Source organism: Pelophylax lessonae (assembly GCF_965119305.1).
Source record: "Pelophylax lessonae genome assembly, chromosome: 2".
In the NCBI taxonomy this organism is placed as follows: domain Eukaryota; kingdom Metazoa; phylum Chordata; class Amphibia; order Anura; family Ranidae; genus Pelophylax; species Pelophylax lessonae.
This window is the reverse complement of record NC_138769.1, coordinates 276,333,260-276,355,605: the sequence shown is the minus strand read 5'-3', so window position 1 is coordinate 276,355,605 and position 22,346 is coordinate 276,333,260. Positions and strand designations below refer to the sequence as shown.

Sequence of the window (22,346 nt, the reverse complement as noted above, 5' to 3'; positions counted from 1 at the left end):
AGGGGACCACTGCTTGGAGGACCTTCCTTCCAAACACCTGATCCTGGCTACCCAAAATATCAAGACGGTAGTGTCGGATAAATGTTGAGATGCTTGACCACGTTGCGGCCTTGCAAATCTGTTCAGGGGTAGCACCGGCTCTTTCTGCCCAAGATGTGGCTAATGCCCTTGTGGAGTGGGCTTTGAGTCCCTCTGGTGGATTTAAGTGCAAGACTTTGTATCCCTCTGAAATAGCCATCTTAATCCATATGGCTATAGTCCCTTTCAAAGCCTGCTCCCCCTTGCGTTTTCCTGAGAACAGGATAAACAGGGTCTGTGATGTTCTGAAGCTTCTTGTTGCTTCTAGGTAGGCTATAATGCACCTTCTGACATCCAAATGGTGTAGTTCTTCTTTTTCATTGGATGGTCTATTGCAGAAGGAGGGTAGTTATTATGTCTTGGCTTCTGTGAAAGGTAGAGGCGACCTTGGGTATAAAAGTCTGGTCGGTCCTGAGAATGACCCTATCCTCAAGAATCTGTAGGAAGGGCTCTCTAACTGAAAGGGCTTGTAGTTCGCTAATTCTTCGAGCAGAAGTTATAGCGACAAGAAAAACGGCTTTTAGGGTAATCAACCTTAAGGTGGCCTCTGATAATGGCTCAAAGGGTTCCTTAATGAGCGCCCTTAATACGGTAGACAAGTCCCAAGTCAGAAACTTACGACAAGGTACTGGTCTAAGTCTAGAGACTGCTTTGCAGAATCTGCTAATGAGGGGATCCTGTTGTAAGGAAAACTGTAAATAAACTGATAGGGCAGCAATCTGTACCTTAATAGTACTTAAGGACAGGCCCTTGTCAATACCCTCCTGTAAAAATTCTAAAATTGTAGGTGAGTCGGACTCTTCTTTTTTAGATTGTGATAGCCACAAGTTGAACCTCCTCCAGACTTTCTGGTAAATAGCTCTTGTGACCGGCTTTCGGCTCTGTAGCAAGGTCTTGATTACCTTGTCAGAGAGCCCTTTAGATCTTAAGATCTCTGATTCAGATACCAAGCTGCCAAGTTTAGCATGGCTGGCTTGGGATGAAGTACTGGTCCCTGCGATAGCAGATTCCGGTTGAGGGGTAACATCCAGGGTTGTTGATCCGTCAGGGATAGTAGCAGTGAGAACCAGGCCCTTTTCAGCCAAAATGGGGCGATCAGGATTAAGGCAGTGTGCTCTGTCCTGAATTTTGCTAGGATTCTTGGGATTAGAAAAAGAGGGGGGAAGGCGTAGCATAGCCTGAAAGTCCATGCAGTCTGAAACGCATCTACTGCCATCGGCTGATGTCGAGGATTGAGCGAGCAAAAATCTGGTAGCTTGGTGTTCGCTCTGTTGGCAAATAAATCGATCTCTGGATAACCCCATCTGGATGTTATCTGTGAGAAGACTCCAGGATCTAAGGACCACTCCTCCTGTGAGATCAGTTGTCTGCTCAAAAAATCCGCAAGATTGTTCTGAGTGCCCTTGAGGTGTACAGCTGAGAGGGACTCCAAATTCTGCTCTGCCCAGTGAAAGATTTCCTGTGCTACCTTCATCAAAGTGGGACTTCTGGGCCCTCTCTGCTTGTTTAGGTATGCCACGGAAGTTATATTGTCTGACCTCACTTGTACGTGCTGGCTTTTGAGTTGCTCCTGGAAGGCTGCGATTTTCCTCGCTACGGCCTTCAATTCCTTGAAATTGGTCGAATTGTGTCTCTCTGAACAAGACCAGACTCCCTGTGTCGACTAACTCCCTAAATGGGCTCCCCATCCCCAGCTGCTGGCATCTGTTGTTAGGATGCATGAAATCTGAACTGTCCATGACAGTCCCTTGTTTAGGTTGTTCTGGTTTCTCCACCACCATAGCTCTTGTTTTACCCCTGCTGGGAGAAGAACCTTGTCCTATAGGTCTCTCTTCCCGAGGTTCTGTAGGAAAAAAGACTGAAGTGGTCTCGGATGGAATCTGGCCCACTTTACTGCTGGAATGGAAGCTGTCATGAGTCCTAGGACCGACATAATTTCTCTTATCGATTTTGGAAGGTTGGTTTGCATTTCTGCTGTCCTTTGGTCTATGCGCCTGATCTTCTCCTCTGGAAGCATCATCACTTGTTCTCTGGAGCGGATGATATATCCCAGGAACACTATCTCCTGTGAGGGTATGAGGCTTGACTTCTCGACATTGACTATCCAACCTAGATGGGTAAGCCATTCTTGAGCCACTACTAGATCCTTGATCAGTTTCTTCTTGGTAGGAGCCATGAACAGTAGGTCGTCTAGATTAGGGATTATGGTTATGGCCCTGAGTCTTAGGGGAGCCAGAGCCTCTGCTAGGATCTTTGAAAAAATCCTTGGGGCTGAAGAGAGTCCGAACGGAAGAGCTCTGCTTTGAAAATGGTGGATCTTTTCCCCAATTTCTATTGCTATGTGTAGATGCTTTTGGGATCCCTCCCTTATGGGGATGTGGAGATAGGCATCCTTTAGATCCATTGTTGCCATAAAACAATCCCTTTGAAGCAAATTCCTTACAGAGTAAATTGTCTTGTACCTCATGGCGGTGTTTAGAGGCTTTAGGTTCAATATTAACCGGAATCTTCCTGAGGGCTTCTGCACTAGGAATACATGCGAGTAGAAAGCCCTTTCCCTCTTCTTGCTTTGGTACAGGAATTAGGACCTTCTGGTCTACCATTTCCCCTATAAGTAGCGACAGGGCCTGTGCCTTCGCCGGGTCTCTGGGTAGCTTGGTAATCGTCATTCTCGAGGGGGGTTTCTTGCTGAATTACAAGGCGTAACCCTTCTCGATGACTCCCCTGACGGATTTGTTGGAGGTTAGCTTCTGCCATTGGGGGAGGAATCTCTCCAACCTCCCTCCCACCTGGCATCCAGCGTCACTGAGTTTTGGGATTTTGGCCAGGAGGGTTAAAGAGCACATTTGCCCTTGGTTTCCCTTTCTGGCCTGTCCAGTGCTTTTTCGGTCTTCCCCTATCCGGTTGACCTCGGTCCTCCCTGGCTTGTCCCCTATAGGGACGAAAAGTCTTTCTCAGAAAGAAAACCTTCCCATTCAAGAAGAGGTCCTTTCAATCTGCCGTCCGTTCCAGGGCTTCGTCCAATTGTGGACCAAAAAGGAATTTTCCCGAAAAAGGGACGCTGCATAACCGTAGCTTTGAGGCTGTGTCTCCAGACCAGGTCTTGAGCCATAGGGCTCTTCTGGCTGAGACAGAAAGTGCCGCTGATCTGGCTGACAGCTTTACTGCTTCTGCTGAAGCATCAGAGGTAAAGCCTACTGCCTTAAAGAGCATAGGGAAGGATTTTAGCAGTTCTTCCCTAGAGGTACCTGCCGTCAGGTGTTCCTGCAGCTGCTTTAGCCAGAACTCAAAGTTTCTTGCTACGCAAGTTGTGGCTAATGGCTGGTCTTAAATTGACCATAGCAGTGTCCCATGAGCGCTTTAAGATAACATCGCTTCTCTTATCCATGGGATCCCCTAGGTGTCCCATATCTTCAAAGGCTAAGTCCGAATGCTTGGAAACTTTAGCCAGGGGGGCATCTAGCTTTGGTGACTGGTTCCAAACTGATTCAGAGTCCTCGTCAAAGGGGAATCTTCTCTTTAAGGAACCTGAAAAGAATGGTTTCTTTTCTGGTTCTGACAATTCCTTCAGTACCAGGTCGGACATGATTTGATGTACTGGGAATACCTTAGCCTTCTTTTTGTTCAGCCCCTGGTACATCTTATCGTGTCTAGACAAGGGGGCCTCCTCTTCCTTTATTTCCAGAGTATCATAAATGGCCCAGAGTAGGTCATCCACTTCCTCTATAGAGAGCCTATATCTGGTAGATCTAACGGCTTCTCCCTGTCCCTCTTCCTGACCAGAATCTGACTGGGAGGAGTCTGGGTCCGTAACCCTAGGGGGGTCTTCCCTGCTTCCCGTTTGTTCCCCTGAACCTGAAGCTAAGGGGATAGGTGGAGAGGATGGGTCTGGCGGAGTAGTGGTGGGTATCTGTACCTCCGCAATTAGCTTCCTGAAGGATGAAAAAGTAGACTGTACTTCGTCCTTAAATGAGGAAAGAAATTTTGAAAAAGGTGAGTCCTCCTCGGCTTTTAATACAGCCGAGATGCACGCTGGGCATAGGGTTTTGGAGTAATTGGAGGAAAGCCTGGTGGCGCAGGAGGGGCACTTTTTCTTTTCAGTCTTAGAAGTTACTTTAGAGGGCTCCTTCTAAGAAAGGGGTACATAGGCAACAATTTGACTAACATAATACGAAAAAAAAAAAAAAAAAAAATATTTTTTAAAATAACTTTTCTGTGCCTCTCTGAAAAGTCCTTAAAGCGGAGTTCCACCCAAAAGTGGAACTTCCGCTTTAGGGAGTCCTGACCCCCCGACATGCCACATTTGGCATGTCATTTTTTGGGGGGGGGAGCGGGTACCTAGTTTTGACAGGTACCCGCTCCCACTTCCGCTCGGAGCGCCGCGGCGCCCTGAGCGGAAGTTCTCCTCTCCCCCTCCCTCCCTGCAATCTTCTGGGACACGTCAGAGGTCCCAGAAGATTGCCGGCCAATCACGGCGCGCAGCGCGACTCGCGCATGCGCAGTGGGTACCCGGCTGTGAAGCCGCAAACTGTAACAGCCGGGTGCCCACAGCAGTGATGCCGGCGCCGAGGGAGAGGATCGAGGCTTCGGGCGGCCGCATCGCTGGACCGTTGGACAGGTGAGTAAATGGCTGGAACTCCGCTTTAAGGACTCTTCAGTGCTTCAACCCCTCTCCAACCAACCACTATGCTGCTTACAATCCACAGGAAAAAGATACTGGAAACTGCCAGCCTACCTGTGATGAGCCGTTGCTCGTCTCCCCTGCGGTGTGTGGAGCCTCCATCCTTGCGTTGGATCGCGCACTGCTGTAGGCATCTTGCAGCCCCTGCTGTTCGCCTTTTACACCGGCTCCGGCCCTCCCCTTCCTCTCTGCGCCAGGAGGCCGGAACCGTGATCTCCGGCGCACAGCGATGACGACACCGCCGCAGAAAGTGACGCCCCGCATCTTCTGGTTCACGTTTGCATACAGCGAGGCTGCCGGGCGACTCCGCTGCATTCACCTCTTGGTGTGCGGTCATCGCTGCCCTCTCCCTTGCCGGGCACTGGAGAGAGGGGGGACGGGGAACTCCAACACCTGTGGAGGGAACCCGAGGCCATGCTGCTCCTACTGAGGCTTCCTAGCGGAAGGTGAGTGACCCAAGGCTGCCTGGTAGTGTTCTCTCCTGCCAGCCCTGAGATATGGAGCTCATCCAGCCCTCTAAAAGGTGGTTCCTCTTGGCAACATGTCTCCTCCGGAGTGAGGAAACACAAAAAACTGACCAGGTGCCTGAGGGACCGCCTTTTAAAGAGCTGATGGCAATGTGTTTCCGGTCCAGTAGGAGGAGCTCCATCTCTCAAGGGCTGTCCTGGAAGACGACTGGGGAAAATGTTCTGAAGTCAGAATCGAGACAATCACCCCTTGAAGGAACAGGTCTTGTACCGCCCCAAACAGAGCCTGTAACCGGTCTGGGGACAGGCGCAGGTTGGAAGGAAAAAACCTTGCCGGGGGACAAGAGCGAAACTCGATCTTGTAGCCGGACCAAATTACTTTGTGGACCCAGACCCAGAAGGGTGACCCACGTCCATGGCAGTCGAATCAGATTCAGGATCAGATGAGACACATGAGACAGGGGAAGGCGGGGGCATTTTTTGCTAGCCCGCAAGCCGCCTCCACCCAAGAGACTCCAGGACTGCCGTCAGTGCATGGATAGTTGGTACCCGAAGGGCCCCGCAGCCTCAGAGAGGCAATTAGGTGGGGAAATGTGCGCCAAAGACTCCATTAGTCACTAGGGGGACCCCACAAAAAAGTGTTAACACACTGCTAAGGGATAACCCCCACTGCTCTGGCAGCGTACCCGGTCGCCAAGCACAAGGAACAGAGTGATCCTCAGCAGAGAGGTAGAGGACCCCATAAGACTCACCACCTGCCGACACAGGCACCTGCAAAGACCAGGAGAATCTGCACTACATGTGCGGCGATCAGGAAGCTAAATGGTCCAGGAGTCAGCACCAGGGGATAAAGAGGGGCTCCCACTGCTGAAATCGCTAACCCACAGGGCTCCACCGTCATGGCAGCCTCTATTTGCAATGGCAGGGCCCTCTAGTTCCTCCTGTTTTGAACTGTATTGTAACTGTATTGTCTTCCTTCACATTGTAAAGCGCTGCGCAAACTGTTGGCGCTATATAAATCCTGTATAATAATAATAATAATAATAATGGCAAACCACAAGAAAATGGCAGCTGGACTACACAAACATGGCCACCATTTATAGGAATACACAGGCTACAACAAAATGGAGGCACCACAAGACATACAGGGACCCAGAATTGGGAGACTAGGCCTCAAGGACAGATCCAGGCAGGACAGGGGGCCCTGGCAGGACCCTCCACCAGGTACAAACCCCCCCTGCACAGTCGACTGTCCAGTGGCAGGCAGCGCACCCCCCCCATGGCCCCCATCGCTAGGTAGCTCCCTGCCCCCAACCCAGGTAAGTGACCAGACCACCCAAACAGCCCCAGAGTATTGGGGGGGCAGGCTCAGCAAAAACAGGGGTGGATGAGGGTCCCTCCTTCCCGCGGACACCCCTATCCACCCCAAAACCCTCCAGGGGCAAAGGGGGGCAACTACTTACCATACTAGGAACCAGGTGGGCACCACTCCAGACAGATCCTTCTCTCGATCGAAATAGGGGGCTGTTGGCCATAAGGAACTCTGCGACTCAGGCCGAGGCCAGGTCGTATGCGACCTCACAAGACGTTTAACTCGCAGGGTCAGCCCCCGTCCAGTGGAGCTATGTCGTGGCTGACCTAGCATGCAGCTGAAGCCTGCGCATGCTCGCTGTCCAAACTGGGGTTACCACTGGATCTAGATAATCCAGCACGTCGCCCCATCCGGCAGTTGATAGTAGAGTCACCCGACCGCCCGCCCACATATCTGAGACACCTGCCCGCATATCTGAGTCGCCCGACCACCCGCCCACATATCTGAGACACCCGTCTGCCCGCCCGCATATGAGCCGCCTGCCTGCCTCACCTGACACCCTGCTATGGTGCTACCCCCCCTCACCTGATAACCCTGACACCCCCCCTCACCTGACAACCCCTGACACCCTGCTACCCCCCTCACCTGACACCCTGCTACCCCCGCACACCTGACACCCCCCCTCACCTTACACCCCGCTACCCCCTCACCTGACACCCTGCTACCCCCCTCACCTTACACCCCCTGACACCCTGCTACCCCCCTCACCTGACACCCTGCTACCCCCCCTCACCTGACACCCTGCTACCCCCCTCACCTGACACCCTGCTACCCCCCTCACCTGACACCCTGCTCCCCCCCTCACCTGACACCCCCTGACACCCTGCTACCCCCCCGCACCTGACACCCTGCTACCCCCCTCACCTGATACCCTGCTACCCCCCTCACCTGACACCCTGCTCTCCCCCTCACCTGACACCCTGCTCCCCCCCTCACCTGACACCCTGCTACCCCCCCTCACCTGACACCCTGCTACCCCCCTCACCTGACACCCTGCTACCCCCCTCACCTGACACCCTGCTCCCCCCTCACCTGACACCCCCTGACACCCTGCTACCCCCCCGCACCTGACACCCTGCTACCCCCCTCACCTGATACCCCCCTCACCTGACACCCTGCTCCCCCCCTCACCTGACACCCCCTGACACCCTGCTACCCCCCGCACCTGACACCCTGCTACCCCCCTCACCTGATACCCTGCTACCCCCCTCACCTGACACCCTGCTACCCCCGCACATCTGACACCCTGCTACCCCCCTCACCTGACACCCTGCTACCCCCCTAACCTGACACCCTGCTACCCCCCTCACCTGACACCCTGCTACCCCCCTCACCTGACACCCTGCTACCCCCCTCACCTGACACTCTGCTACCCCCTCACACCTGACACCCCCTGACACCCTGCTACCCCCCCTCACCTGACACCCTGCTACCCCGCCACCCCCCTCACACCTGACACCCCCTGACACCCTGCTACCCCTCCTCACCTGACACCCTGCTACCCCCCCTCACCTGACACCCTGCTACCCCCCCTCATCTGACACCCTGCTACCCCCCTCACCTGACACCCTGCTACCCCCCTCACCTGACACCCTGCTACCCCCCTCACCTGACACCCTGCTACCCCCCTCACCTGACACCCCCTGACACCCTGCTACCTCCCTCACCTGACACCCTGCTTCCCCACCCCACCTGTCACCTGCCTACATGTCTGAGCTGCCCGCCAACTGTCTGAACCACCTGCCGCCAGTCCGCCGGCCTGCCTGCATCGGCCACCCACTGCAACTCAGAGGGAGATGTTGACGACCAGGAGCTGAGGTAAGCTTAACTGACTGTACCTAACTGACAGAGTACTAAGAGAATGGGACTGGAGAGCAGGCTGGAAGTGAGGAGGGGGTTAATATTGCCATGTCCACCGATACAGGTGGGGGCTGGGGGGGAGTAAGTGGCAGTGAAAGTTAACCCCCCCCCCCACCTTGCACTGTCCTCATGGCATTGACATTTTACCCACCTCCCCCTTCTGCATTTGTGGTAATGCCAGTATTAATAACCCCCTCCCCTCACATTGGTGGTCATGGGGGGGTTACATTTCAATGCCACTTATCACCAATGTGGGGGAGGGGGTTAATAATGCTGACATCTGTGCTGGGAATTATTAGTGCGTTCACTGACCTCAATGTTGGGGATTTTTAATTCATCCACTGATACCTGTGTTGGGGGTTAATATTGCATCCACTGATACCTGTATTGGGGTTATTAATGCATTCACTGACATCAATGCTGGGAGTTATAATATGGTCTAATGACAGTTTATGCAAATTGGAGCAAATTGGAATCTCTGCCACTGAGATCCATATCTCCCCTGTCCAGGCTGGCAGATGGTGGATCCAGCGTCCCAGGTAATGGCAGCTGAGTGAATGGTGTCGATAATGACCTGCCGCAGAGGATCCCCAGTGATGCATGAACAGGTACCAGCCTCACCTACCCCCCCCCCCCCACACACACACACCTCCAAGCCCCAACCCCACACCGGCTGCAGGGGGCGCTTAACAGCTGGGAGTGTCTACATGAGACCCCCCCCAGTGGGGAGGGCTGGCACTGACACACATGGGTAGTAGACTCCTGCCTGCACTGCAGCCTCTTGTCTTGGACTGATCCCTGTCTATATACTACCCTAGCCTGTCCGTATACCTGTGGACCATGGCTGGCATGAGGAATTGAGCCGGTGCCGCTACTATTTGTGTTCAGGCTGGGTCCAGAGGCACAGGTGTAGGCCCGAGGATCACGGCTGAAGAAATAGGTGGAGAGGCGCCGTAAAAATATCCACTCCGCCACCTCCACCATATACATAGGCAGGGGCAAAGGGGGCGCAGTCAGGAGCGGAGGGGGGGGCGGCAAAATGAGGTTTCGCCTAGGGTTTCAAAAATCCTTGCACCAGCCCTGCCAGGAAGGAAGGCAAGGTGTGTCCAATCCTGGACCTGAAAGCACTAAATTGCTTCGGGCGAGTTCAAAAATGCAAGATCGCACGGTGGTGGCCTCCCTACATCAAGGGGATTTCATGGCCTCCATAGACATCAAAGATGCCTACCTTCACATCCCAATCTGTGCAGGACACCAACGGTTTCATCCTTTTTACCGTGGGAGAGGATCACTATCAGTTTGTGGCATTGCTCTCTGGTCTCGCCTCTGCTCCCTGGGTCTTCACCAAGGTGTTGGCTCCGATCCTGACGCTTTTGCGGCAGCGGGGGATATCGGTCCTGGGTTACCTGGACGATCCGCTTCTCCGTGCGGGGTCTCCTACAGTGCTGGAAACAAATTTGGAAATCACTATGAGAACTCTGGAGGGGTTCGGGTGGATTCTGAACCTTCACTTTGGACTCGTCCTCAGCAAGGGTGTTTCTTCCTCCGGAAAAGCTGCAAAAACTCCAGACTGCGGTTCAGCTGTTGCTGTCCAGCAAATAGTCATCCCTTCTGACCTGTATGAGAGTTTTGGGACCGATGGTGTCATCCTTCGAAGCGGTCCCGTTCGCTCAATTCCACACGAGGATCTTCCAGTAGGAAATCCTTCTCAAATGGAACAAGAATCCAAATTCCATGGACATTCAGATCCAGCTGAGCCGGGTGACCAAGGAGTCCCTGATCTGGTGGCTTCAGTCCCGATGCTCAAGCAAGGAAAATCCTTCCTCCCTATATATTGGACAATTGTCACCACGGATGCACGTCTGTCCAGGTGGGGGGGGGGGTTCTCGGCAGGTTGCCTGCTCAGTTGACAGGCCTCCGGATGCAGGGGAATGATCCCTCCATCCAGAGGTGTCCCAGCAGTTGTGCCTTTGTTGGGGTTTGCGGCCCGCTCCTGGGACCATCCGGCAGACGCGCTGGTGGCCCCATGGGGTCAGTATCAGCTGATATATGCCTTTCCTCCTCTCAAGTTGCTGCCACGACTTCTTTGCATGATCGAGGCAGAAGGGATTCCGGTCAGTCTTGTGGCTCTGGATTGGCCTCGCCGACCTGGTCAGGCTAGTCACAGACACTCCTTGGAGACTTCCTCTCCCTTGGCCAATCTTCCATCCTGCTTTACGGTTGCTGGCTTTGACGGCTTGGCTGTTGAAAGCCAGGTGCTGAAGGACAGGGGGTTGTTTGCTTCAATGATTTCCACTCTGCTTAAAGCAAGGAAATCGACTTCTAGGAGGATTTATCATCGTACGTGGAAGTTGTATATTGCGTTGTGGGAGTCTCTTGTGGCTCCCCCTCGCTCTCATTGGCTCAGATCTTGGCTTTCCTTCAACGGGGAGTTGATCAAAGGTTGGCCTTGTACTATCAAGGGTCAGGTTTCGGCCTTGGCAATTTTCTTCCAAAGGCCATTGGCCACCCATTCCCTGGTGCGTAACTTCATCCAGGGGGTGCGACACTTGGTACCTCCGGTGAAACCTCCATTGCCACCTTGGGACCTTAATTTGGTGCTGTCGGTTCTTCAGAAACCTCCTTTTGAAAATATTCGGGAGATTCCCTTGCTTACCCTATCCCAGAAGGTGGCCTTCTTGGTGGCTATCACTTCTGCGTGCAGGGTGTTGGAACTGGTGGCGTTGTCCTATCGTTCTCCCTACCTGGTGGTTCACAGGAATAAAGTGGTACTTTGTCCAGGTCCGTCCTTCCTTCCGAAAGTGGTTTCCACTTAAATTAGGTCATTGTGTTACCTTCTTTGTGTCCTAAGCCAAAACATCCTAAGGAATTCGCACTGCATACTCCGGATTTGGTTCGGGCAGTCAGGGTGTACTTGGCGACTACTGAGTCTTTTCGAAAGTCAGATTTGCTCTTTGTACTCACAGATGGTCCAAAGAAAGGGCTGCCTGCGCCTGCTGCGACTATTTCTAGATGGATCAGACAGACAGTTGTGCAGGCTTATTCAATTAAGGGTCAGGTTCCACCTTTCCCTGTTAAGGCACATTCTACTCGGGCGCTTAGTGCTTCCTGGGCTTTTCGCCATCAGGCATCTGTGCTTCAGGTTTGCAAGGCGGCTACCTGGTCGTCTGTTCACACCTTTACCAAATTTTACAAGGTGGATGTGCTGGCAGATGCCTATTTTTGGCGGCAAAGTTTTGCAGGCTGCTGTTTAGGGGGCTTTTTGGCCTTCCTTGAGGGTGTTTACTGTTTGTTTCAGGTGGGCCTTATCTTGTTCTGATGAGTCCTGTGTTGCCTGGTTGGCCATGTTTAGCTTTGGGGACTTGTTTTTTATGCTGCCCCCACCCCTCATTTTATGGCACTGCTTTGGGACATCCCTACTGATATGCATCAGAAACTGCGCAGTACCTGCCCCTCTATTTTGAGTTGGGTTGGTATTATTTCTCTGACACTGATTTGATAAAAAACTGACATCCTATGCAGGAAAAGAGAGGCTATACCCCCTGGGATTGCCCATAGGCGTAGCCAGAACTTTTTTTTTTGCCTAGTGTCCTGGGCGGGCGGGCGACTCAGATATGCGGGTGGGTGTCTCAGATATGTGGGCGGGCGGTCGGGTGTCTCAGATATGCGGGCGGGCGGTCGGGCGGGTGTCTCAGATATGCGGGTGGGCGGCTCAGATATGCGGGTGGGCGTCTCAGATATGCGGGCGGGCGGCTCAGATATGCGGGCAAGGGGCGGAGCAAACTCCTCCTATGAGTGGAGTGACTGCAGGCGTATCTCCTGTCATGTAGATAGCTGGGGAGCAGAGCGCACTTCTGCTCTCAATGCCCGCCGCTCTCCACATAGCGCCCCCTACTGGTGTGCGCTCTAGGCCGGTGCCTACCTTGCCTATAGGTAGCGCCGGCCCTGCTTCCTGGGAACCATGAACAGGTTTGAATAAAAGCCCTGAAAACCTTCTGCACACGGAATCAGAACTATTACCCCCTGTTGTACCATGTCTTGAACAGCTCCAGAGAGCACCAGCAAGTGACCTGTAGACAGTCGCACATTGGAAGGGAAAAACCTTACTGGAGGGACGGATCAAAACTATCTTGTAACCGGACCGTATGACCTCCTGAACCCATTTGTCTGGCATCCGGGATAGCCACAGGTCCAGAAACCGGCAAAGACTTCCCCCCACCCCAGATACGGGTGAGGGTGCACCTTCAAACCAAGGTGGTCTTGTCCGCAGGTCTGGAGAAATCAGACTTTTGTTTACTAGATCAGGGTCGCTTGGAACCGCCCGAGGGAGCCTTGAAGGACTTTGCCTTATCGAGAGACCCCGAGGGATGAAAAAACTTATTGTCTGCTGAAAAGGAGGGTCCTTACCCTTGTTACTGCTCCAAACAAAATAAGGTGAAAGACACACCTTTCTCCTGCGCTCAGAAAACGAGGCTCCCCGACTGCTCTTCCCACAGGGCTTTGCAAAAGGCATCTCAGATGGCTATGGTCTTGCTGCCCTAAAGGACTGGGGAGGTCCAACAGTACTGCAAACAAAAAACACAAAAAAGGGCGCACCGACCTAGCGCATTATCCTCAATAATGGTTTTACTGTTGTAACATAAAAACTGGCTACTCACAAACGCAGATGAAATCAATCATATCGGACTCAGAAACTTGAGTGTCAAAAGTAGTCCATACGAAAGTCCATTGTCCTATTAATCAATCAAAAAAATTTTTTTTTTAAATCTGTGAGTAGAATACGATACAGTGGCTCTGAGGAAGAGGCGTAGGCCTCGAAACGCGTCAACCGTCATCCTAATAGGACAATGGACTTTCGTATGGACTACTTTTGACACTCAAGTTTCTGAGTCCGATATGATTGATTTCATCTGCGTTTGTGAGTAGCCATTTTTTATGTTACAACAATAAAACCATTATGGAGGATAATGCGCTAGGTCGGTGCACCCTTTTTGTGTTTGTTTCCTTACCTTTGTTAGCCTGTGGAAGAAAGGTACTCTTCCCCCCTGTGAGACCCTTAATCAGATCATCCAGGGTAGCTCCAAACAGGCGATCTCCTTGAAAAGGCAGATCAGTCAAGGCCTTCTTTGAAGTCTGATCCGCAGACCAGTACTTTAGCCAAAGTATTTGCCGGAGGACCACTGCCAAAACCGACAGTCGGCCCAATATGGGAGCAGTGTCCAGCGCGGCATCGCAAACAAATGGCAGCCCCTGCACCAGCTAGTCCAACAGCTCCTCAAAGGCAGGAGGGAGACATTTTCCCTCCAAGTCATGGTGTACTAAAGCCCATTCAATCAATGTTTGCATGACAAGGGCAACCGTAAACACCGGTCTCAGTGCAGACCCCGCCAGGGAGTATATATTGCGGGCCACAGACTCTGCCTTCCTATACTCCGGATCCTTAAGAGGAGGAGGAATCCTCCACTGGAAATACAGTAGCTTTATTCAGCCTGGAGACCGGAGGGTCCACCATAGGTGGCACAGTCCACTTCTTTATCAGGGACTCCTAAAAAGGGTTGCGTCTAGCAATTAATTTGGCACCCGAGAGTAACGCTTTGGGTGGTCCCATTCTTTTTTGAGCATGGCGTCAAAATACACGGGAAAGGGAAAAAACTTTGAAATTCTAAATGATTTGCAAGTGCCAAAGCTGCGTCCTCCATTTTTAGGGTCTCATGCACAGAAACAAACTACTGCATCCACCGACGCCTTATCTTGCGTGGAAGTGGAGGTAGAAATGTCATGCTCACTATCAGAGAAGACAGGGGGCGAGGTAGTGGACCTGTCAGGGAGACTGAATCAGACTCAGAACCTGAGACATCAGATGAGGCAGGGATAGGTGGAGGGCATTTTTTTTTTTTTAGCACCTTGCCCTTTAAAGGCCACCTCTACCTGGGACATAAAAATTCCCACCATGCTACAGCCCCCCCCGAAGGTAAGGCAAGCGTGCTGGAGACCCGCAACAGAGGGAGAGAGAGACCCCCAGACTCACTGTACCCAGATGCAGGAGGCCCAGAACATCTGCACAGCACGTCAGCAGCAGCTCCATTCAAAAAAAGGAAGGATATGAGAAAACAGCCCAGGGTATAGGGAGGGGCTCCACCCACAAAGAAAATGCCTCCAGGAACTCCCATTCTGATCCCTATGGAGAGAACCACCGCAAAATGGCCGTGCCGGGTGTACCAAGATGGCCACAGATCTCCTCAGCACATGAGGCTACCAGGCAACAAAACTGGATCAATTGGCAAGTGGGCCCTGAAGGAACAGCACGCCCCCGAACAATCGTTCATCTGGCGCCGCGTGACAGGACAGAGGGAATGTGAGGGTCCAACCGTCCCAGGGAGGGGCCTGTGTCCACCCCAAAATCCACCAGGGGAAGAGGGGGAAACACTTACTCACCATACCGGAACAGGCGGGCGCCATCTCCTGTCAGAACCTCTCTTCGCTGAAGTGGGGGAGGCTGTCAGCCAAATAGGAACGCTGCAACTCAGGCCTAGACCCGGCCATATGCAACCTGGCGAGATGTCTAACTCGTGGGGCCAGTCCCTGTCCAGTGGGACTGTCGCGGCTGCCCCAGTGCGGAGTTAAGGCCTGCGCGCCCTCGCTGGCCGGCCGGGGTGACCACTGGAACTATACATCCAGCCTGTCGCCCAGATCCGGCATAGTTGCTTGTAGATCTCACAGAAAAAAATTCTGGAGAAAAAGCTAGAAACATAGAATGTGTCGGCAGATAAGAACCATTTGGCCCATCTAGTCTGCCCAATATATCTGAATCCTATGAATAGTCCCTGGCCCTATCTTGTATGAAGGATAGCCTTATGCCTATCCCATGCATGCTTAAACTCCTTCACTGTATTTGCAGCTACCACTTCTGTAGGCAGGTTATTCCATGCATCCACTACTCTCTCAGTAAAGTAATACTTCCTCATATTACTTTTAAACCTTTGCCCCTCTAATTTAAAACTGTGTCCTCTTGTGGTAGTTTTTCTTCTTTTAAATATGCTCTCCTCCTTTACCGAGTTGATTCCCTTTATATATTTAAAAGTTTCTATCATATCCCCTCTGTCTCTTCTTTCTTCCAAGCTATACATGTTAAGGTCCTTTAACCTTTCCTGGTAAGTTTTTTCCTGCAATCCATGTACTAGTTTAGTAGCTCTTCTCTGAACTCTCTCTAGAGTATCTATATCCTTCTGGAGATATGGCCTCCAGTACTGCGCACAATACTCCAAGTGAGGTCTCACCAGTGTTCTGTACAGCGGCATAAGCACTTCTCTCTTTCTACTGCTTATACCTCTCCCTATACATCCAAGCATTCTGCTGGCATTTCGTGCTGCTCTATTACATTGTCTTCCCACCTTTAAGTCTTCTGAAATAATTACTCCTAAATCCCTTTCCTCAGATACTGAGGTCAGGACTGTGTCAAATATTCTATATTCTGCCCTTGGGTTTTTACGCCCCAGGTGCATTATCTTGCACTTATCCACATTAAATTTCAGTTGCCAGAGTTCTGACCATTCTTCTAGTTTTCCTAAATCCTTTTCCATTTGGCGTTTCCCTCCAGGAACATCAACCCTGTTACATATCTTTGTGTCATCAGCAAAAAGACAAACCTTACCATCGAGGCCTTTTGCAATATCACTTATGAAGATATTAAACAAAATTGGTCCCAGTACAGATCACTGAGGTACCCCACTGGTAACATGACCTTGTTCTGAATGTTCTCCATTGACTACAACCCTTTGTTGTCTGTCACTCAGCCACTGCCTAATCCACTCAACAATATGGGAGTCCATGCTCAATGACTGCAGTTTATTGATAAGTCTTCTATGTGGGACAGTGTCAAAAGCCTTAATAAAATCTAGATATGCAATGTCTACTGCACCTCCACCGTCTATTATTTTAGTCACCCAGTCAAAAAAATCTATAAGATTTGTTTGACATGATCTCCCTGAAGTAAACCCATGGGATTTAAGATGTTCCACAATCCTATCCTTTAATAGGGTTTCCATTAATTTGCCTACTATTGATGTCAGACTCACTGGTCTATAGTTGCTCGATTCCTCCCTACTACCTTTCTTGTGAATGGGCACGACATTTGCCGATTTCCAATCTTCCGGGACGACTCCTGTTACTAATGATTGGTTAAATAAATCTGTTAATGGTTTTGCCAGCTCACCACTAAGCTCTTTTAATAATTTTGGGTGTATCTCATCAGGACCCTGTGACTTATTTGTCTTCACTTTAGACAGCAATCTTAGAACGTCTTCCTCTGTAAAGACATATGCATCAAATGATTCATTAGTCATCCTTTCGAGTGGAGGTCCTTCTCCTTCTTTTTCTTCTGTAAAAACTGAACAGAAGTATTCATTAAGGCAGTCGGCTAGCCCTTTATTCTCTTCTACATACCTTCCGTCCTTTGTTTTTAATTTAGTTATTCCTTGTTTTAATTTCCTTTTTTCATTTATATATATATATATATATATATATATATATATATATATATATATATATATATATATATATATATATATATGTATATATATATATATATATATATATATAGGGTGGACACAGGCCCCTCCCTGGGACGGTTGGACCCTCACATTCCCTCTGTCCTGTCACGCACCCCCTCTTCTCACAGCTAACTAAAAAACATTATCTAAAAAAAATTTGCCAGGACCAGAGATCCCACCAAGGAACTAGGTCCTTACTCCTAACTAGGCAGATTAAAACTGACATCCTATGCCAGAGAGAGGGTATACCCCCTGGGACTGCCCATAGGTGTAGCAAGAACTTTTTTTCTGCCTAGTGTCCTAATCTTGCAGGGGGCATTATAACCCTACTGATATGCATCAGAGTCTGCGTCCGTCAATGAACAATAGAGAAATATTTTTTTGCCACAAGTTTTTTTAAATGGATTATTTTTTTTTTTTTTTTTTTTACACAAAGTTGTAATTTTTAATGAGCTACACATGCCATGAGTATACATTTTATTACAGCCCAGAACACATTCTGATACTTCTCCTGAGTATGGGAATACACGTGAGACTTTTTGTGAGCCTAGCCGCGCATGGGGCTCAAATTTAATGACCACCTTCAGGCTTTCAAAGGGCGTAGCTTGCACATTTGATTTCCTATCACAGTTTCGGAGGCCTTAAAATGGCAGGATAATATAAACACCCCCCAATGGACCAGTTAGCTGGTAAGTAGACACTCCAAGGTATTTGCTAAGAGGCATAGTGACTATTTTGCAGATCTCATTAGTTAAGGAAATTAAAAGCGTAATTAACTTTGAAAGCCTGAAGATGGTCATTGGATTTTTGGTCCCCTGTATGTGGCTAGGCTGCCGAAAAGTCTCCCACACGTGGTATCCCAATACACTGGAAAAGTAGAAGAATGTGTTTTGGAGTGTAATTCCACATATACCCATGGCATGTTTGCGAAATATCTCATTAAAGTGATAACTTTGTGTTGTATTTGTCATTTTCCAAAAACTTGTGGCTAAAAATAAAATCTTCTATGGACTCCAAATGCCTCTCAGCAAATATCTTGGGGTGTCTACTTTCCAAAAAAAGGGCCATTTGGGTGTGTTTGTACTGTCCTGACATTTTAGTGCCTTAAGAAATGTGACTGGCAGTAAGAGCTGCTTAAAAGCTGCATGAATTCCAGTATATACCACCGTTTGTAAATGCTACAACTTTTACACACAACTTTCACACTTTTTACAAAGACAATACATTTTGGTCTAAATTTATGCAGAAATTACATTTTATTGGATATGTTTTTTACCACCAAAATAAAATATGTGCCAATTAGTATGTGTTACAATCTTGTGAGCTGCAATTAGTGTCAACAGCTGCCAGAACCCAACATACTCCCTTTTACAATGTGGATAAATACTTTATTCAATTGGTGCAGCCCTTATCCTAAAAGAATATCAATACAATATCCACCTAATTTATCATATGTGCAATAAAAAAACAACAAAAATGGAATTACATAGAATATAAAACTTGCATAGAGTTATAAAGTTCAAATAATCTTTGTGCCGTCCCCTTTAAAGCCACATTCTCATTTGTCAATATGAGATCAGGCAACCAAAAAAATTCCTCGTCATTTGCTCTGCAGTCACCGTCAGCATCAGATGTGGACGGTGACTGCAGAGCCTTTGGTAAGTCACACAACGGTATATATGATATACAAGGCTATTATTTGGATTGATATGTGAGTAAAATAAGCTGGAGACTGGAGGCTGCTAATCAGCAGGAGAAGTGATACATATGTGAAGCATGGAGTGGAGATTAAAGCTGTATGGAGTAAAGGAAATATCAAGGCTATACATACAGTGCATATACATATACAGTGCTAAGGTGAGGGCATATCTGGTGAAGGTTAAGGCATGGTGAAAGGATTAAAATTGAAGGACGCTTCGACAATCCAGGGATTATAACACTTTTGCAATGACAAGGAATTTTTTTGGTTATCTGATTTCACATTAACAAATGAGAATGTAGCTTTAAAGGGATGGCACAAAGATTATTTGATTATTATTACTATATGCACATTTTCTATTATATGTAATTTCTTTTTTTTTGTGGTTTGATGCACATATGATTAATTAGGTGGCTATTTTATTGATATTTTTTAGGATAAGCGCTGCACTAGTTGGAAAATTAACCACCAAAAGAAAGCTCTGTGTGATAAAAGTGATATAAAGTTAATTTGCGTACAGTTTTGCATGACAGAGCATTTGCCAGTTAAAGTAGCACGGTGCTGAATAGCAATAGCAAAAAATAGTCTGGTCGTGGAGTAAAGCCATCCGGTGGTCAAATTGTTAAACATGGCTTTAGAAACTACATTAATGTTAACAACCACATGCTAATGCTTGTTTAATTTTTTAGTAATTGGGTTTACATATATTTTAAGTCAGCCCAACTAGTTTGAAGAGCCCTAGTGATGGATTTGCTTGTTTTAATTGATAAAAAAATAATTAGGATTTATTGAGCTCAGAGAGAGTAATGCTTGCCACATAAACTTAAAAAATAAATGGAATACCTGATATGTGTCCCAAAGCCGTATAGTGCATCTTAAAGGGAGCTCCCTCATAAGCAAGTTGTTCATCCAACGAAAAGCAAATTGCAGATATTCAACTTCATATTTCTGAAGATGACAGTGCACCTCACCTAGCGTAGAAGGGAGAGTCTTTAAATTTTCAAAAGAGGGAAGACCAGTACAGAATTTTGAGATAGAGATGCAATGCCTTTTTAATCTTTTATTGCAAATGTCCCGCTAATTTCTTCCATATTTTGTACAACATAATTATGAGAAAAAAATGTTTCTGCAGTCCCTGACCACCATCTGTGGTGTGTCCATGGTCTCTATTTTATTCACTGTCAGTTAAACAACTTGACTAAAGTCAGATACAGGGCACTGGGTTTGTATTGCATGGCAAAATAAAAGAATATGACGTTATAGTAGAGTTAAAAAGAGAAATATCCAGGGGGGTGAAAACGTATTCAAAAACACTGTGTATGCTATTGTAATGTTTATTATTGACAAGTTCCGGTTCCTACATTTTACTGTATGTATAATATATGTTGATGTGAGGCTGCTGTGCATATTCAGAATGTAGTATTAGAAACCTAGCTGATAAACTTTTTCTGCAACTCTTCCACAGCTGTCACATACTTTCAAGCTTACAGTGCCTTGCGAAAGTATTCGGCCCCCTTGAACTTTGCGACCTTTTGCCAAATTTCAGGCTTCAAACATAAAGATATAAAACTGTAATTTTTTGTGAAGAATCAACAAGTGGGACACAATCATGAAGTGGAACGAAATTTATTGGATATTTCAAACTTAACAAATAAAATACTGAAAAATTGGGCGTGCAAAATTATTCAGCCCCTTTACTTTCAGTGCAGCAAACTCTCTCCAGAAGTTCAGTGAGGATCTCTGAATGATCCAATGTTGACCTAAATGATTAATCATTATAAATAGAATCCACCTGTGTGTAAACAAGTCTCCGTATAAATGCACCTGCACTGTGATAGTCTCAGAGGTCCGTTTAAAGCGCAGAGAGCATCATGAAGAACAAGGAACACACCAGGCAGGTCCAAGATACTGTTGTGGAGAAGTTTAAAGCCGGATTTGGATACAAAAAGATTTCCCAAGCTTTAAACATCCCAAGGAGCACCGTGCAAGCGATAATATTGAAATGGAAGGAGTATCAGACCACTGCAAATCTACGAAGACCTGGCCGTCCCTCTAAACTTTCAGCTCATACAAGGAGAAGACTGATCAGAGATGCAGCCAAGAGGCCCATGATCACTCTGGATGAACTGCAGAGATCTACAGCTGAGGTGGGACAACAATCAGTCGTATACTGCACAAATCTGGCCTTTATGGAAGAGTGGCAAGAAGAAAGCCATTTCTTAAAGATATTCATAAAAAGTGTCGTTTAAAGTTTGCCACAAGCCACCTGGGAGACAAACCAAACATGTGGAAGAAGGTGCTCTGGTGAGATGAAACCAAAATCGCACTTTTTGGCAACAATGCAAAATGTTATGTTTGGCGTAAAACCAACACAGCTCATCACCCTGAACACATCATCCCCACTGTCAAACATGGTGGTGGCAGCATCATGGTTTGGGCCTGCTTTTCTTCAGCAGGGACAGGGAAGATGGTTAAAATTGATGGGAAGATGGATGGAGCCAAATACAGGACCATTCTGGAAGAAAACCTGATGGAGTCTGCAAAAGACCTGAGACTTTGACGGAGATTTGTCTTCCAACAAGACTGATCCAAAACATAAAGCAAAATCTACAATGGAATGGTTCACAAACATATCCAGGTGTTAGAATGGCCAAGTCAAAGTCCAGACCTGAATCCAATCAAGAATTTGTGGAAAGAACCATAAAACTGCTGTTCAAAAACGTTTTCTATCCAACCTCACTGAGCTCGAGCTGTTTTGCAAGGAGGAATGGGCAAAAATTTCAGTCTCTCGATGTGCAAAACTGATAGAGACATACCCCAAGCGACTTACAGCTGTAATCGCAGCAAAAGGTGGCGCTACAAAGTATTAACTTAAGGGGGCTGAATAATTTTGCACGCCCAATTTTTCAGTTTTTTATTTGTTAACCTTCCTAGCGGTATTCCCGAGCGTGGCTCTGAGTTACATTTCAGAGCCAAATGCGGTAATCCCGAGCCACACAAGGGGTACCGCTAGGAAGATCGTTGGATCCTGAAAGTGGGGTTACTTACCTTGTCACCGGGATCCAGCGATGTATCACGGCGGTGTCTGGCGGCGGATCTTCCTCCCAATCCTCTCCGTGCCCCGGCTTCCGTCTCCTGCGACGTGACGTTCGCAGGGGGGTGGAACCGGCGGCAGATACAATGCAAAATAAAAAAAAAATCACATTAGTTTGCCCCCCAGTGCCCTTTCCTGCAGTTTTACTGTACTTTATATATATATATATATATATATATATATATATATATATATATATATATATACATACATATACACACACACACACACACACACATATATATATATATATATATATATATATATATATATATAATCGGATTTTTGTAAGATCTTACCGTAAAATCCTTTTCTCTTAGCTCATTGACAGACGTAGTCTTCTTGATTCACAAGAACTGGGTTATGTTGTCTCCGCAGGAGTAGGCCTAGGCAAAAAGAAAAAACGTTCTGGCTCCACCCTAGGGGCAGTCCCAGAGGGTATATCCTCCCTCTCTCTGCTACAAGGAATCAGTTCTGTCACAAAGCAGCAACAGAGAATTTAACCCAACGCAACTAAATGATAGAGGGGCGGGTACTACGTCTGTC

General features: G+C 48.3%; 1 protein-coding gene across 4 annotated transcripts in view; it reads right to left on the bottom strand.

The window, feature by feature from the left end:
* The window catches only part of TBC1D22B (TBC1 domain family member 22B), a 780,346-nt gene that overhangs the window by 103,200 nt on the left and 654,800 nt on the right, over positions 1-22,346 (bottom strand). For all 4 annotated transcript variants that reach the window (XM_082245406.1, XM_082245407.1, XM_082245409.1 and 1 more), the window contains exon 11: positions 19,550-19,677. In XM_082245406.1, the coding sequence (XP_082101532.1) occupies positions 19,550-19,677 (128 nt within the window). The remainder of the gene's footprint in view (positions 1-19,549; positions 19,678-22,346) is intronic.